The sequence below is a fragment of the Grampus griseus genome (genome assembly GCF_964374135.1).
Source record: "Grampus griseus genome assembly, chromosome: 13".
NCBI classification, from domain to species: domain Eukaryota; kingdom Metazoa; phylum Chordata; class Mammalia; order Artiodactyla; family Delphinidae; genus Grampus; species Grampus griseus.
Window position 1 is genome coordinate 62,568,273 of NC_139007.1, and position 18,867 is coordinate 62,587,139.

The 18,867-nt window shown below is 39.9% G+C and overlaps 1 protein-coding gene across 1 annotated transcript; it reads right to left on the reverse strand.

Annotated features, from left to right (window-relative positions):
* Nucleotides 1-347: 347 nt before the first annotated feature.
* IL22RA2 (interleukin 22 receptor subunit alpha 2) lies at nt 348-13,672 on the reverse strand (the record flags this gene model as incomplete). The annotated part of the gene is made up of 5 exons (XM_082669148.1): nt 348-497; nt 1,474-1,640; nt 7,191-7,369; nt 9,735-9,870; nt 13,612-13,672. 5 exons carry the CDS (start codon nt 13,670-13,672, stop codon nt 348-350), a joined length of 693 nt encoding a protein of 230 aa, XP_082525274.1.
* Between the last annotated feature and the right edge of the window lie 5,195 nt (nt 13,673-18,867).

Genomic DNA, 18,867 nt, shown 5'->3' on the forward strand with positions numbered 1-18,867 from the left:
TGGAGATTATGTTAGAGATGTTACAGTCAGAAATAAAGTTCTGTATTTCACAGAGCCCTTCGTTTTCTGCCTCTTCTTTAAATTCTAATTTTTTTTTTTTTTTGCGGGGGGGAACTGCTTAAATTTAGTTTACAAATAAAATATAAAGGAAGAAAGAATGATTAAACAAAGAGGTCTGTGAAGCGTAACGGTGAACATTGCATTAAGAATATATAAAAATGAACTAGCACAACATTGTAAATCAACTATATTTCAGAAAAAAATATATATAAACAACTTTCAATGAGATTCTTCAAAACGAGCCGTCCTATTCTCAGAGAGTTTGGATTGCCACTCTGCAGAGCACTTCAAGGACTTTCCACACATCTCTCTTGGCTTCTCTGACTTCTTCTGTCTAATGTGGGCTGATACATTTCAGCCACTATACAGTAACCAGTGTGAGGTGTTAGAGCTTCAATTTCAACAACTCTGTGAGCTCCTTCATATACCTTTTGCTCCTACACACAAGGGGGAAAAATGAGATGAAAAATGGTTTCCAGTAAGTCATTGACTTGCTCTATTTTTGATAAAACTAAGTTGTTCATGACCAGTTTAGATGGGCTGTAGGGTTTCTTCCGAGACACATCCTCCTTCTCCAGAGTCCTAGCTCACAGACTGAGAAAGAGACAGGTCACATGGCTGTGGAGGAACCACATGACTTCTCCCTAGTGATGCTGATTGATTGACCCAGTGGTCAGAGTCTCTTTTTTAAAAATTTGAACTGTGCAGTGAGGAGAATGGAGTAGATTTGGAGACAGTTGTAGACATGTGGCATGTGACCACAGAGAAACAGAGTGAGATTCTTTACAACTTGCTTCTCCATTTCTCCTTTCCAGTGACTGCAAAGCCTGGCAGCACTTTATTTCTTGCTTCTGGCTGTTGTAAGATTGATCATTACCTCCGAGTAAAAATCCTCCTCTGCCCTCCACTTTTCTATTTGAACCAGTTTGAATGGGTTTCTGTTTTCTACAGCTAAAGGAACCCTGTCTTAGATGGACACAAAAAAAAGGAACATTCACCAAACCAAAATAAAGTCACCAATGGAGGATTATAATATCAGAGAAAAATTGGCACTAAAATATAATGCTCCGATCCAAAAGCCACTTTAAAATAAGGTGTGTAAAGTCCATAAAAATGAATATTTGTGACAATCAAATGGAATTAAATATTGTTAATACCAATCTTTAGATATGCAGGGAAAATCAAAAGGAAACCAGCTGAATGACGGAAAAGGTGCAAACACACGTACACACAATTCTGATGGCGATGGTAACCACTAATTGCTTATCAATGAGGGTGAAAGTGAGAAGGAACTAAAAAACGATAAGGAAAAATAAGAGGGGATAGAGTAGCAAAAGACAGGACCTATTTTATGGCTAAAATGTTGCTTAAACAAAAGAAAAATACCAAACTTATCTATTCATCTGAACTTACCTTTTCCATTGAATTGTTAATTACAAAGACTCGGTATACTAGCCCATAGTATTCCATTGATACATTTTTTCTTTTTTGGTCCCTATATGGTAAGTTGGGAGCATGGAGATTCACCAACAAAGATCCATTAACTTGGGTTATATTCATGAATGGAGGATCTATTTTTGCTGAGGAAAAAATAGGAAAATTTGACAATATCACCCAAAAATGTAATATTTCATATGGACACATTATGCATAATAACAAATCATTATTAAGCTCAGGGATCTGGCAAAAATCATTATGAAGAGATATTGCTAACACCTAAAATATAAATATCTGAGAAGTTTCTTTGCAGATGATTCTTTATTTGCAAAGACATATATTCTGAATCAGCTTTAAGAAGACCTTTATCAATCATTTCCACAACCTGCAGTGATTGTTTTGGAAAACGAAGTATAAAAAGTTATTTGGGTGAAGATCTTAGTGTAAGGCAAATATTTTGTAGGTTCTTAAAGATGTAAAATTTCAAAGCAGCTTGAAAATCATTTGAAGACTTGTTGCTATAAAATTATTTCAACAGAATTATGTTATATACTATGGAATAGTAGGAGAAGGATCAAGAGAATTTTTGTTTCTTGCATTTGGTATCAATAATCAGATGATCGTTAACTAGGAAAGAAAACTAAATAAATAGTCACTTTAATTTCCTCCAGATTAACTATGGGAATTCTAAATGATTTAATTCATTAATGGGTTTTGTTTTCTTGTTCGGCATTCATTATGTATTTTTAGTTTGTAGATACATATCTTTTATAATTCTTGAAAACTAGCCATGATCAATCAACTTAGAGATAGATAGAGATAGAGACAGAGACATACATGCTTTTATTCTAGAATTTCAATTCAACATCTGTTAGCATTTCTCATTCGATTTTCCATATGTCATTTTCTTTTTTCTTTTTCCATCTTTTTTTTCTCAGTGGAGTATTCTGAAGGGTTTCTTCAGAGCTGTCTTCCAGTCCATCAGTTTACTACTTTGTCATGTCTAAACTGATCTTTAACCCCCCAAATCAACTTTTTGAATTTCAATGATTATATTTTTTTCATTTCTATGAGCTCTATTTGGGTCTTTTTCAATCTATTTGGTCTGAGTAATATTTTGTCCTTTGATTATGTTTTTATTCCCTCTGTTATTTCTTTAAGTTATTTAATTTATTATCTGCTTCCAATATTACAAAACCTTGAAGCGCTGGTCCAGCCAGTACTTGTTTCTTCCAACCTTGCTTGTGTTGATCTGCTTCCTTGTGCTTTTATTGTGAACACATGTTGAAAGTTGATGCTTTCTTTTTTGTTGTTTAGTTAGAATTTTAAAATTTTAAATACACTTTTAATCAACTTATAAGATAGATACAGACAAATAAATCATGAGGATATGGCTCAACAAATCTTTACAAATAAACACTCCTGTATAGCTACCACCCAGAACAAAAAACAGGACATCACCAACACCCCAGAAACCTCCTTCACCTTTCCTCCAATTAATTAACCCCAGAGGATAACCACAATTTTCCTAACTTTTATCGCCATGTACATTCATTTTTGGAATCATACAATATACACTTTTTTGTGTGTCTGCCTTGTTTCACTCTTTCACTTTTATTTGTATATATATAATTATGGGCTGAATTGTGCCTCCCGTCAAATTCATAGGATGAAATCCTAACACCCAGTACCTCAGAATATGACTGCATTTGGAGATAGGGTCTTTTTTAAAAAAGCATATGGCTTTTTAAAAAATGAAGTCATATGGGTGGTATGGGTGGTCCCTAATCCAATATGACTGGTGTCCTTATAAGAAGACATATACAATTGAGCACAGAGGGATGACCATGGAAGGACACAGCAAGAAAGTGGCCAAGGAGAATGGCTTCAGAAGAAACCAAACCTGTGGACACCTTGATCTTGGACTTCCAGCCTCCAGAAGTGTAGGAAAATAATTTTCTGTTGTTTAAGCCACCAAGTCTGTGGTATTTTGCTATGGTAGCCCTGGCAATCTAAAGTCTGTACATCTATCCATATGCATGTATCAGGAGTTTGTTCTTTCGGGGCTTCCCTGGTGGCTCAGTGGTTAAGAATCTGCCTGCCAATGCAGGAGACACAGGTTCGAGCCCTGGTCCGGGAAGATCCCACATGACGTGGAGCAACTAAGCCCGTGCGCCAAAACTACTGAGCCTGTGCTCTAGAGTCCATGAGCCACAACTACTGAGCCTGCATGCCACAACTACTGAAGCCTGCGCACCTAGAGCCTGTGCTCCTCAACAAGAGAAGCCACTGCAATGAGAAGCCCGCACACCACAATGAAGAGTAGTCCCACTCGTCGCAACTGAAGAAAGCCCGTGCACAGCAAAGAAGACCCAGTGCAGCCAAAAATAAGTAATAAAATAAAATAAATAAATTTATATATACATATAAAAAAAGAATGCTATAAAAATATTTTTAAAAAAGAGTTTTTTCTTTTGATTGCTGTGTGGTATTTAATTGTATGAATAACACAATTCATCCATTGTGTTATTCACAGACTTTTAGGTTGTTTCTAGTTTTTGGATATTCTGAGTAAAGTAGCAGGAACATTCTTGTATATATCACTTGGGAAACATTCATTTTGTTGGGAATATAACTAAGAGTGGAATTTCTGGGTGATAGAGTTCATATATGTTTAGCTTTTGTAAATTCTGCCATTTCCCCACAGTAGATACACCAATTTATATTCCCTTCAGCAGTGTATGAAAGTTCCCATTTTTTTCACATTCTCTCTAATACTTGGCATTATTATTTTTAAAAAGTTTAATTTTGGCCATTCTGGTAAGTGTGTAGTACCAATTTATTGTGTTTTTAAGTTGCATTTCCCTGATGACTAATGGAATTTCATATGTTCATTGGCCACTTGAATATTCCCTTTTGTGAAAAGCCTGTTCAAGTCTTTGCCCATTGTTTAAATTAGTTGTCTTGTCTTTTTATTATTGATTTGTAAAAGTTCTTTGTACATTCTGGACATAGTCTTTTGTCCCAAACATGCACTGTGAATATTTTCTCTCTATGGCTTGCATTTTCAACAGGGTGCCAAGATCATTCAATGGGTAGAGAATACCTTTTCAACAAATGATGCTGGGACAACGGGATAGCCATATACAAAAGAATGAAGTTGGACCCTTACCTCACATCATATATAAAAATGAACTCAAAATTGATCAAAGATTTAAATGTAAGAGCCAAAACCATAAAACTCATAGAAGAAAACTTAGGATAAATCTTCATAGCCTTGGGTTTGGCAAAGAATTCTTAGATATGACCCCAAAAGCATGAGTAGCAAGAGAAAAAATAGGTAGATTGGACTTCACCAAAGTTAAGTACTTTGGGGCTTCAAACGACACCACTGAGAAAGTGAAAAGACAAATCACAGAATGGGAGAAAATATTTGAAAATCATCTCTCTGATAAGGTAATGGTGTCCATAATATACAAAAATCTTAAAACTCAGTAATTAAAAGACAAATCATTCAATTTAAAAATGGGCAAAGTATCTGAACGGACAATTTTCCAAGGGAGATATGCAAATGGCCAATAAACACATGAAAAGATGCTCAACATCACTAATCATCAGGAAAATGCAAATCAAAATCACATAAGATACCATTTCACATGCACCAGGATTGTTATAATCAAAAGGTGACATAGTGGTGCTAAGGATGTGGGGAAATAGGAACCCTCATACACTGCTGATGGGAATGGAAAATGGTGCAGCTGCTTTGGAAAACAGTCTGGCAGTTTCTCAAATGATCAAACATACAGTTACACGGTAACCAAGTGATTCCACTCCTAGGTATGTATATACCCAAGAGAAATAAAAACATGTCTACACAAAAACTTGTACATGAACGTTTATAGGAGCTCTATTCACAGGAGCTAAAATGTGGAAACAACTCAAATATCCATCAACTGAGAAATGGATAAACAAAATGCAGTATATCTGTGTACTGCAATATTATTCAGCCACAAGAAGGAACGAAGCACTGATACATGCTACAAAAGGGACAGACCTTGAAAACATTATGCTAAATGAAAGGAGCCAGTCACAAAACATCACATATTATATGATTCTATTCATGTGAAATATCAAGGTGAGGGAACTCGTTAGAGACAGAAAGTAGATTAGTGGTACCTAGGGCTGAGAGGCTAAAGGAGGGAGAGAATAGGAGGGTAATAGTCAAAGAGTATGGAGTTTCTTTTTTGTGGTGATGAAAATGTTCTAAAATTGACTATGGGTGATGGTTGTACTTATCTGTGAATAGAGTAAAAAATTATTGAATTGTACACGTTATATGAGTAATCGTAAGGGATGTGAATATTATCTCAATAAAGCTGTTTAATAAATCTAGGTGGAGGCAATGCCCATACACTTGATCCTTAATTCTTCTGGGTTATAACAACAATATTTTCAAAGAATTGGAAGTTGAGGCTGCCTCCTGAAGGTTGGGATCTCTTTATGCCATTTAACCAATAAGGAGGAAATGCGGTACTTCTGTTGTCTAGGGTGACTGGTTCCAATTATCAAAGGGAAATAGAATTATATATACAGCGGAGTCAAGTATGCTTGGTATCCTTGGAGGTGCCTCTTAGAACTCCTATATTCAGTGATAAAAATTAATTTAAGACTATGTTAAGCTAATATGAAAAAGATCAAAAGGACTCAAACTCCTCAAAAATGGAAAGTTGAGATGCTGGCTGAAAAGAAAGAGAACGTTGAGTTAAATCATGAGAAAAGCAGTTATAAATATTAACTACAGCTTCATGACTAGTTGCCATTGTGAGGACTGTAGTAAATACCCATGTTTTCTGTCTTGTTATGCATATCGTTGTACATATACATTAAACTTTTTTTCTCATACCTTTTGTCTATTTTTTTTTTTTTTTTTTTTTTTTTTTTGCAGTACGCGGGCCTCTCACTGTTGTGGCCTCTCCCGTTGCGGAGCACAGGCTCCGGGTGCGCAGGCTCAGCGGCCATGGCTCATGGGCCCAGCCGCTCCGCGGCATGTGGGATCTTCCCGGACCGGGGCACGAACCCGTGTCCCCTGCATCGGCAGGCGGACTCAACCACTGCGCCTCCAGGGAAGCCCCTTATATAAGGTCTGCTGGCAATGGCTCCATTTATAATTTACATCATAGATTATAGTATATTATTCTGACATTATGACTAAATTAGAAGAATATACATCATTGAGAAATGGATACAAGAGAGCACTTTTTGTCTCCTCTTTTGGACAGGTGACTAAAAGTCTTAATTTCCTCAATAGAAAGTTTTTCTAATGTGTATTTTCAAGAACCTCACCGTCGTGCTTAGGAATAACCCCATATGGCTCCTTTTCTGCTATCTAAAAATACTTCTTTTTTCTAGCAGGCAACATCCTGGCAGTGGGATAGAATGTCAGCTCTGAATCAGAGGCAGCCAAATTTGAATTCTGAGACCTGGGCTACTACTAAAGTGTCTGTGCCCTGACTTCCTGGGCTGTAAATGAGAATAGTAAAAGCCATCTGCTAGAGCTATTCTGAGAATGACATCAAGTGAGACGATGGTGTGGACCTCACCAAAGCACAGGGCCTGGTAGCTAGCTAACCATGCTCCATGAGGGCTATTCAAGGGCAGGAAAAGCAAATGCAAAGAAACTCCATGGAACTCACTTTCCCACCAGGGAAAGAACCGCTGTGTCATGGTCCAGCCTGAGTGGACCCCAGCCAGGGTCGTCCTCACTCTCCCGTAGTAAGGTTCCCATATGTCTGACGTTTCATTGGTAAGGTCACAGAAGAACTCTTGAATACCCCAGCAGTCCTCTTTATCTTTCCATTGTCTCTGTCCATACCTACAGAAGGGAAAAGACAAAAATCTGCATTCCTTTATTCCATTGAAGGAGTCTTCAGTTTTTTCAGTCTATTCAGTTTTCAGACTGGCTGAAATTTGTCCTCCAATATCAGCACCACTGTGAAAGCTGACAGCTGTTCTTAAGTATCTTTAAAAGTTTTAAATTAATTGAAGTGCTATCAAAGTGTTTTCTCGTTGAAATATAAACTCAAGCTTGATACCTTCTGTAACACTAGCATGAGGGTTTTTGGATTTTTAGTACTTAGTGAAGTTTTCCTTCTGGGGTCTGAACCAACTTCCATTCTTGACTACGAGCTCTCCATGTCCTTCAGCCTCCTGAGGTTTCAACACTTTGTGGTTTTCCTCACTTCTTATCAGCTTGCTGTTGAGTAACGTGGCTGATTCTGAGAAGTTGCTACCACTTTTCATCTCAGGTGACACCCAACACATAACGTCAATCTCTTTTTTGACAACTGAACGAGGGTCGTAGGAAGGGCTCTTTAAGGAGTTTTGTAATTAGAGGCTGGCAGAGAATGGGGAGAACCCAGGAAGAAAAGGTAATGAGGCAAAGCGCCAGATACGTTGATTCAGCCTAAGACTGTGGGATGGTGTAACAGCAAAAGGGAGGATTAATGCTTCCCTTCCTTACCAGTCACAAATCAAAGAAAATGCAATAAGATGATGGTGGGAACAGAGCAGGAATTAGAGGCTGGGGAGAAAGCTTCCAAAATATTTGTTGAAGGACTTGAAATATAACTTTTTAGCCATATAATGAAGAGCATTGCTGATGTCTGTACTCTGTAAACTATATGCTGACAGCAGTTTCATTATATCAGAAGACACCATAAGAACATAACCAACAACATATATTAAGCACAATTTAATGTTTTCTAACTCTTATTAGACATTGCCTTTACTAGCTGAATTTAGCTGTAATGACTGGTTTCTTTTTTAGTGTAATACTTCATTTTTTGTCCTGTCCTACATGGGACAAAAACTGTCAGTAGACCCATGAGAACTGGATAGACCCAAAACGAAAGATTCTGAAAATATAAATCTGCATTGTGCTATTGAAAATATCACATAGGTAGGAATGGATCCAGGTATTCTGAAATGTATACAAATTTAAGAGCTCTATTTAAGAAAAAGAATTACAACTATGAAATGTTTCCATGGGGCCCTAAAGTTTAATCTTCATTAATTTCATGGAAAAACAACGTCTAATCCACTGTTTATGTTGAACCGTAAATAGGCCCACTTTGGATATGTTTATACTGCCTACAGGGGAAAGATAAAAAATCACCAATCCCCACTTCCTACAGGGAAGCATTTCCAACGACGCACACATCTGTTTTGGGAGTGGAGAAATCTTTATTGTAAAGATTTGTGAAGTTTACAGTTGCTACACAAAATATGTTGAGAAAAGCAGTAGTTAAAGACTGAGAAACTTCTGGAAATAGTCCTTCTGAAGTTAGTGAGAGCTTGATAAACGGAAAATCTGACTTTGGATCTACCCCATGCTGGAGAGACATGAAGGAATTTATGGCACAAAAATTGCTACTTTGGTCCATAGCTACATCTAATCTTCTGAATTTCTGAATAGAAAATCATAAAAGCTAAACTATAATATCTCCTGTCTCATGTTCAGCCGGAATCTCAATCTACGTAAGAGAAGGAAGCGCTTCAACTCCTCTCTGCATACTCCCACCCCAGCCCCCTGAGCAGAGATGTGTGAAGGGGAAAACCTGCCATTTGCAATTCAGGAGCTTCTGTTTCCAGGCCTTAATCCAGGAAAGGAGTGGGTTATATCTGAGTTTTGGCAACGATCCACTAGAATTAGTCTGAAGATCACACAGGAGGAACATGCCTCAGCGTGTTCCAATTTGCATTCATGCTTACAGGAGGCGTTCATTTTTGAAAGGAATTTTCTAAATAGTAAACCCACTCTAAAGAAATGAACTTTAAATTGAAAATGTAGTTTACACACTCACATCCATGTGTCCCACAACTTCTTTTTCAACTATCAATAGCGTCAATTTAATTGAGGACCTACTAGGTGCTAAACAAGTCGCTTCTAACATTCAGTTGGACAAATGTGTATTGAGAGTCTCTGTTGTGAAACCAAAGGCTGACCCTGTGAAGCCTCAGTGCTGGGTCTCTGAGGGATGAAGTATCTCCCGTCACAGACTACACGTCATCATGCATTTTGTGTCACCTTCAGGGAAGACACACTCCTGCCTCCACCCCTGCTTCTTCTCAATCCTTCTGAAACTGACAAAAGTTCAGATCCTAACACTCCATCGCCTTCTAGAACATGGAATCTTAGTGGCCATCTCTACTAGCTGGAGGAAGCTCAGATTACTTACGTTTTATACTGCACAAAATAGATACTGCTGTTGCCGGGACAAGCCCGCCCAGGCTGCCAGTGCAAAATGTTGTGAAAATTTTGGGACTGAAAATGTACTCGTTGAGGTTTCAGAGACTCGTAGGCTGGCTGAGTTTCTAAAACAATAAGAAACAGAGCAACACTGAACATTGATATGAGCACCATCGTTATTAGCCATAAGTTTCAATGTAATAATACCTGCATCAGGATTCCTTGAAATAGTTGCTACAGGTGCAGATGGTGGAAGTGGAGCCCAGAAATCAACATTTCTGATCTTTGATGTGATGATTTTGATGCATGCTGAAGTGTCAGGACAGTGGTGATCCAGACTATAAAAACATACGTGATAAACTCCCACCCCACTCCTAAGCTGGAGAGGAAGTAACAGCAGTGAAAAGATAGCATTGTCCTTGATTCCACCCCTGGTGGTGATGGAATGTAATGACTGAGATGAAAGGCCTCACCAGGGCCACTTTGCCCACCTTCCTAGGAGACCCTGCGTTTCTGCTCCTCTGACGCAAGCTTTTGCCTGGATTCTATTCTGCCTCCAGGACCTCAGCCTGGAACTCATTCCTCCTTTCTCTGGTTTTTTTTTTTTTTGCGGTACACGGGCCTCTCACTGTTGTGGCCTCTCCCATTGCGGAGCACAGGCTCCGGACGCACAGGCTCAGCAGCCATGGCTCACGGCATGTGGGAACTTCCCGGACCGGTGCACGAACCCGTGTCTCCTGCATCGGCAGGCGGACTCTCAACCACTGTGCCACCAGGGAAGCCCCTTTCTCTGGTTCTTGCTTCATCTCTTCTTCCTACTTCATTGTCCCTCACCTCTCTCAGCTGACCTGGCTTTATTGCATGTAGGCCGGTTCCACTCCTGAGTGGATGCTCTTACCTGCCTGCATCCTGGTTCCAAGTGCCCGAGCATAACTGCTCAGGTGGAATGGTCCGGGCTGTGGAGGGAAACTGCCCAAGGGCTTGCCATGGAACCCAGCATTCCCGAGAAGAGTCTCAACAGGAGTCATGGCAGGAAGGGGGATAATTTCGCACTGGCATAGTTTGTGCTTTCTTGGTCAATTCATGCAACATGAGAACTCAATCTCACCTACATTCAGTCCACTGGAGGCAACAGACCTTTGACAAAATTTATTCTAGGGTCTGAAGGAAACCAGAATATATTACCCCCAAATATGCCTCTTTGACATAAAAATTATTTTGAGCTGAAGGCAATTAAGAAGCAGCAAATGCAGGAAAATCTCTCTTGACCTCCCCCTTTTTCCGCCTAAAGGCAGGATATATAAGGCTGGCCAAAAATTTCGTTCGGGTTTCTGGCAAGCTCTTGCAGAAAGACCCAAACGAACTTTTTGGCCAGCCCAATAAAGTCTCCTTTTACTTTGCTGGAGACAGATTCTTATCAGCCCAAAGAAGGCACCAGAAGAATCTGCAAATGAAACTTACTCCATTAGTTTTCTCCCACATATTTACTTTCCCGCAGTTTCCTCCCTTGGAAGACTAAAACTGCTTTCCTCTGTCCTATCATGTTCCTACAGGTGTATCGTGCTTTGTTGAAGATGCTACAGAAGCTGGAATTCTAAGCCGCTATTTTGAGTTTCTCTTCATACAGGATCCCCCTGGTGTTGGGCGCTGCACTCATTAATAAACTGTTTTATTAATCTGCCTTTTTGTTAAGCCGACTTTTTTATTGAATAAATCTGACATGTAACACTGTGTAAGTTTAAAAAAAAAAAAAAAAAAAAAGAGTCCCAGCTGAAAACCTAAAATGGGCAGAGGTAAAGCTTTGCCTCTCCAATAGGCCCAAAGTTTCTGCTAAGGGATAGGTGGTGAGCAGGAGGAATGAGGAAGCACATCCCCTGTCTTTTTCTCATCTTCTACCACTTGCTCCCTGGCTTCTCCAGAGTGACCTCCTTTCTCCTGGTCCACCATGCTGGGAATGGCCCCATCCGAGGTCTCTGCCTTGGCCCTTCCCTTCTCCTAGAATACTCTTCCCGGGTGTTCCACATGCCTCATTTCTTCATCTCCTTTAGGTCTTTGCTCAAATATCAGTAAGACGGAAGCAAATTCTCCTAAGCCCATGGTCTCAGCTCTGAACATTCAAGATGTGTTATTTTCTAATGAATGGGGCTGTTTCCTTAGGTAGTTATTTTTACCAACCAAATAGTGTCATTACTGTTATTTGGTTTTTGTTTGTTTTTATTTTTATTTTTGGACCTCCTTCAGTGCATCAAGTGGTGATGTGTACTTGGAAAGAGTCAAATGCCACCATTGGTTTTGTTCACCCAGATCACTACCCGATCAATCGTATTTAGCGCATAAAATTGTACTTAGCAGAAGTTTTCAGGAGGTGACAAGCACGCACATTTTCCGGAAGATCCTTCCTAGAGTCGATTTGCTGTCCTGAACAGAGATAGCCCAGTGTCCTTTACCTCGTCTGTCTTCAGATTTCTTCTCTCATTTTTGTAACACCACTGCTAACCTCCGTCAAAGAAAATAGCAATCCCTCTGTAGCAGACACAGAGGGGATTTCACCTGTCTTCACTGAGTCTGCCCAGCTCATCTGTGCAAAAGATATTATTGCGGTCTTCCGCTTACAGACCAAAATCCAAGTCTTGGAGAAGTAAAAGAGCTGGTGCAGCTGCAGACGGTGAGGTTGATTTTGTAACCAGGCTGTCTGGTCCTGGAGCCTGCCTCTCACCCGTCACAGCAAACCCACAGAAGAGCCTCAGGAGAGAGGAGCTAATGGAGCAAGCAGAGCAACGAGAGGCTGAAGATATTCCTTCTTCTTTCCCTCCGCCTCCTCCCCCTGGCCGGCCTTCATTAATCACTGAACGTATTTGAACCTTAAATGTATATCAGGCCCTGTGCTCAAAGCTTTACACCTTCTTTCATTCTCACAACCACCCAATAAGGTAGGTATTTTTATTAGTACATTTTACACGTGGGGAAACTGAGGTCTAAAGAAGTTGTGTATCTTGTCCATATGGTTACAGGTCTGGTAAGATGCAGAGCCGAGGTCATTTGGGTACCACTTGAATTCCTGCCGTATTCTGCTAATTGAGTTCTTGGTCTGACCAAAGACCAAAGTCATAGTCTACTCAGATCCACATATTTCTGGGAAATGGAGGATTGAATTGTTGTTATGTTATCAGTCACTGGGCAACTGTACAGTCTTGTGAAAGTTACTTGAGACACTTATACTGAGAGGTATGCATCTGTTAACTGGGGGTCCTAATGACCTTGCTCAGAGGTATGTTGGGATGATACGATGCCCTCTGCTCTTGAAGAGTTCTCCATGAATACCCACAGCAAATTCTCACATGTTGTTTATTTATGGTCTATTCTGTGCTAGGCACTGCTCTAAGCACTTGTCATGTATTAACTCATTTAATCCTCACAGTGACCTACAATCCCCACCTTACAGATGAAGTAATTGAGGCAGAGGGGCTTTAAGCTAGTTGCCCCAGTTTTTCTAGATAATAAAATGGCAGAGTTGAAGTCCAGATTCAGGCAGTCTGGCTTAGGAGCTATGCTGGTAACCAGTATGCTATCTTGTCCTTGAAGGCGAAAGAAAGGCTAAGGAGACAGAGAGGGGTGTACGTTTGTCCTGTGCGAAGTTTTTGCACCCACAAGAGCGCCTCCTCTTTAGTAGCTACTCGTGAAGTCCGCATGCAGTTATTCAGGCTGCAGAGGGAAACGGACCCCATGTCTGTCCGGACCAGTTAGTGACAGGAGAAAGCTGAAATTTTTACAAAGCCCAGAAATGCACCACGGCCATGTCTGACAGTCCCCTTGAGCAGACTCAGATGACAAAGCTGTGAGCAATTAAAAAGAAATGAAGCACTTACCTACCACACGAGGCAGGAGGACACCGATGAGGAAGGCTAGAAAGCAACATTTAGGTGTCATGGTTGCGAGTGAGACTGGTCAGGCGACCGGCGTTCCCCTCAAGGGGAGGACAGCTCTGGACAGGAGAGGAAACTCGAATCGTCCCACTCAACATCCCCTTTTTGGTTGTAACCATGGTTCTTGAAGCAAATACAATTTCATTTCGTTCATAAATTATATTGTATTATAATTTGGGGGTAATAAGTATGAAGAATCATTTCAGAAAACATTTGCTGTTAAGTCACTTTGATGTGGACGCTTGTTTTTTTGGGAGCTTTGCTAGCTGAGAAAAGGCAAAACACTGAGGATGAGTGGCCCAGAGGGCAGGTAGGGTGAGGAATTATGCAAGATGCTCGCAGGTGAGTGAAGGAGGCCTTCGGGGATTCTGGCAGAGAGGGCAGAGGGGCTGCCAGGGTGATTCTGAGTAAAGGGCTTGGCAGTTGCAATGATCAGGGCCCCTGGCAGCGGTTCAAGCAGGTGGGGTCTCTGGTTGATTCTTCCTTTTCTTGCTTTCATGGAAGCTCCTCGAATAACCTCCCTGGTGTAGACCTCATACCCTCTGCCCCCTCAGCCTCTCTGCAGGGCTCCCTCCCACACTCCACAGCCGCCCCGGTCAATGGGCCCCACTCAGCTCATGCTTCTTCCTTTTCCATTCCTGCCCTCGGTTTCCAGCAACCTAGCTGATAAAGATTTTGAGCCCGTCAAACCAAGTAATCCCTTAAAAGGATGAATGCGGGGGCAATGTTCATTTTGAACTACATTAAATCTTTGTCCTATCTTCTTATCTAATCAAACTAGGTCATCTGTTCTTTGCCCATGATTCATTACATCAGTTCTATTACCAAAAGAATTTTTTTTACCACATGATTTTAGAGACACTAAAATTATACATTAAAGCACAAGAAAGTCATAAAGATTGTTTTAAAGGGGCTTTTTGGGTCAAAAGAAGAAATATATGTTGGTTTCTTTTTCCTCTTGGGTAGTCAAACTTTCAAGTTCTTGGTAGAATAGCCCCTTTAGTAAGGAATAGTGAAGGCTGCTGAGCAGTACTAATTAATCGATAATTATTTAAGTATTAATTAATTAAGTCAAGAACATATATTTGCCGCCCTACCACGTGCTAGGCATTGTTCTCAGCAGCAAGGATGCAGCAGCAAATAAAATAGACATTGCCCTACCTACCCAAACCAGACTTCTAAAGGGGGAAGTAGGCATACTTCCCCAGCAGGATGGAGGGTGTTTCCCAGTGCCGTTGTGCTGGGTCAGACTTCTGAATCCAAACTCCTTATCTCCTCCAGGTGAAGTTTCCATTGCTTCTAAGCTGGCTTAGGCTTTCAAAGAAGAAACAAGCAGCCTATCTTAGGTGCCCTTTGCCCCTTCTGGGGACTCCTTGTCTCCTACCTCCTCAGCATCGTCCTTCATCTCCTTGCTCATGTTAGCCACTGAACTCTAGACTTTTCATTCACCTTGGTTTTAAATGGGGAATAGAAATCTGGGTTTGAACTATCGATGTTCAATATCTTTAATGCCAATAGCTTATGTTTTGGAGCAACCAAATTGCTTCAAATTCCAGTTAAGAAAAAAAGAAAATATCTTAATTTAAGGTTTAATAAGTAGCAGCAGAGAAGGAAATTGGGGTTTCCACTGGGTTCCTGATATTGTAGAACAAATAAGGGGAAATAGGGGAAAGAGATCAGAGCCTCAAATATTCTAAGAACTGAATTCTCTCAGAGATGTGTGAGCTTCTGTGCTATGTTAAATTTCAGAAACCAGGGACTTCCCTGGTGATTCAGTGGTTAGGACTTCACCTTCCAATGCACGGGGTGAGGCTTCAACCCCTGCTCAGCGAGCTAGGATCCCACATGTCTCGGGGCCAAAAAAACAAAACATAAAACAGAAGCAGTACTGTAACAAAATTCAATAAATAGTTTAAACAATGGTCCACATCAAAAAATCTTTAAAAAAAATTTCAGAAACTAAACTAGTCTTGTCATCCTTAAATGAGCTCACTGTGTGATATCAGAGTCTGCATAAAAGCCACACTACCAACTGTGACTCAAGGTAATGAAAAGATACAATTCAATTCTAAAATCTCACCAATTTGGAAGCAGAAGAATTTGTACAGAATTGTTTCAAATGAAATGAGATTTGTTTTGGGAAGTAAGAAAATTACAGATAATGGGAGACCCTTGCTTTACTTTTCTTCAGGCATGAAATGCTGGCTTCAAACTTATTCCCTCCCCTCCCCTCTAGCTCGCCCCCACACCCAACCCCCAGCCATCAGACCCTCAGCACAAAGAGACCGCCTTGACAGTGACAGTGGATGCCTCTATCATGTTGGATCTGGAGAGAACTTACCTAAAGCCCTGCCTTGGACCGACTCGATTCTCTTCTTTTCTCCTGTGGCTTCCAGCCGACCAACAATTCATCTAATTAAGGAATCATTATTAATTTATTTTTAAGTGTGATATGGGATTTTGGTTATTATTATTGTTTTAGAAATAGATATTGAAGTATTATAGATGACATGACATAATGTCGGGGATGTGCTTCAAAATAATCCAAGTGTTTGGGGAAGGGGATGACCAGCCATGAGCTGATAATTATTGAAACTGGGTATTGGGTGCACGGGGGTTCATTATACTCTGTACTTTTGTATATATTTGAAAATTTTCATAACAAAAGAAAAAAATTTTAAGCTTATCTACAAGATGTCATCTTTATAAAATTGGTGGATTCTTTTCGTACATTATCTGTTTTTAAAGTTAATGAATGAATTTATTTATTTATTTTGACTGTGCCAGGTCTTAGTTGTGGCATGCGGGATCCTTAGTCACAGCATGTGGGCTTCTTAGTTGCGGCATGCATGCAGGATCTAGTTCCCCGACCAGGGATTGAACCCGGCCCCCTTGCATTGGGAGCAAGGAGTCTAGCCCACTGGACCACCAGGGAAGTCCCATTTTCATACATTATCTTACTTAATCATCACAACAAGCCCAGGAGGTCTGTATTATTATCCTGATGTTACAGATGAAGAAACTGAGACACAGAGAGGCTAGGAGAACCTGACTAGGCTCTGTAGCGTGCAGGGACACAGTGAGGGGTGCAGTCAGATCTCCCTGCCCTCAGGGTATGAGGTTTATTATAAAATCATGTGTTGTTTTCACTTGTAATGTTGATTCCATAAAGAAAGATTTGACCATTCATTCCTTTCTTTATTCACTCAAACAAATCTTTACTGAGCATGTGCTGTGTGCCAGGCCCCAGGTTAGGCATCCAGTGCTGAACAAGCCAGCAGAGCCCACCCACAGGGGGCCAACATCATCTTCTTCATCCTTTCTCGGTAATGAAGGGCTACGTGGTCCTTATTCTCTTCAGAAAAGTCTACAAATTATATTTTCTTTAGAAGAGTGTGCACTTCATTTATGCTTTTAAATGTATTTGCAGAGAGTTGAGCAAATTATTCCCTTATGATGTATGCAATTTCCGTTTCTGTAGTTTCCCTATTATAATTTCCTACGTTAAGTAGTGATATTTTCTCCCTTGTTTTCTTATTTTTAGTTAGGTTAGCTAGTTATTTATCTTTAAATTTTTTTCAAGGAACCAGATTTTATGATTAGTTATATATTCTGCTTTTTAAAAATTTAATGTTTCATTCATATCTCCTTTTACCTTTTAAAATTCCTTTCTTCTATCTTTCTTCTATTTAATCTGTTTTTCTTTTTTTTACGAAAAACTCCTTTTGTCAGATGTTTATTTCATTGGTTTTATTCTTTATTTTATTTTATATATATATTATATATATAATATATATTATATATAATATATATATTATATAAATATTTATTTATTTATTTATAATTCTTTATTTTATTTTATATCAGTACAAGTACTTACACTAGGAATTTACTCTGGAATGTATCCCACAGGCTCTCCCTTTGGCTCTGAAATGTAATTTTTTTTCTCTATTTCTTTAACAATTCTGCACTTTAGATTACTTTTTCTGACCCAAGGGTTTTTACAGAGAGAATTAAAAACAAACCTTCCAAGTGGAGAAGTTTTTCACTTCAGTTCTCATTGTTGTGTTTTCATGATTCCCAGGGAAGAAAAATACGCTGACTTTGGCAACCATTTGCAATTTGGAAATCCCCTTTCCTATTGTTTTGCTTTCTGGGAGTTGAAGGGCAGAGAAACAGATTAGTGTTCATTTATTATTCATGAGCAAAGGTAAAACATCCAGGCAATACAACAAGATGGACACTGAGCTTCTAAAAAATTTTTTTTAATCCTCATAAACCTGAGAGTAAGGAAAGTACCTTTATGTAAATGCCTTTATGTACTATTTTAAAATAATGCCTTTATGTACTATTTTACATAAAGTACTTTATGTACTATTTTATTATACTAAGTACTAAAATAGTACTTTATGTACTATTTTACTATAGCATCATGAGTAACCATCGTAACTTATTCCAGTGTATTTACAGCTTCACTGAAGGCTGTACCTGGAGGTAGGTGCCTGTTGTCAAAGTTAAAGAATAACGTATACTCAAAGACAAGTGGAAGGTTTAGTGTCCCTTTGTTTACATAGGAAGCTAGAGACATCAGACCACAGTGGATAAAGCCTGGACTTCGGAGATAAGTGAAACTCGAGTTTGAGTCTCAAAATACATTTCTCTAAGATTCATTCGTTTGCAGCGGGGTCCCCATTCTGGTGCTCAAAGTCCTATAGGATGCCATTTTTATCCCCCTCCCCCAAGTGCCCAGACAAACCCAGAACACTGACTAAGTTTTGATTACTGGGGTCTCTGGACTCTTTTAAACATCCCATATGCCCCAAAATAGGGACTCCACCTTCATAACTGCAGAGGCCGTCTGCCTTCCCCCAATCCCTGGGGGAAGGGATGTGTCCTTCCCTCAGCCCCACAGACTCCCGCAGAGGGACCTGCTCAAGGTCACGCTGGGCTCCTGTCTCCCATATCCCAGCGCTTGGCTGACTTAGCCTCTGAGCTGCACCTGTCCCCATGCCCTAGCTGCACAAGGCCTCAGCCCTGCTGTCCTCAAAGTTTCATTTACATTCTGAGCTCCTATTATATTCCCAAGGCATATCTCTGTGATTTCTAGTTTACCTAACAACTTTAGCTTTCCTGTGCCTCAGTTTCCTCACTTGGAAAAAAATGTGTAATACTCACCAGGTCTCTAGGGGATCAGTAAGA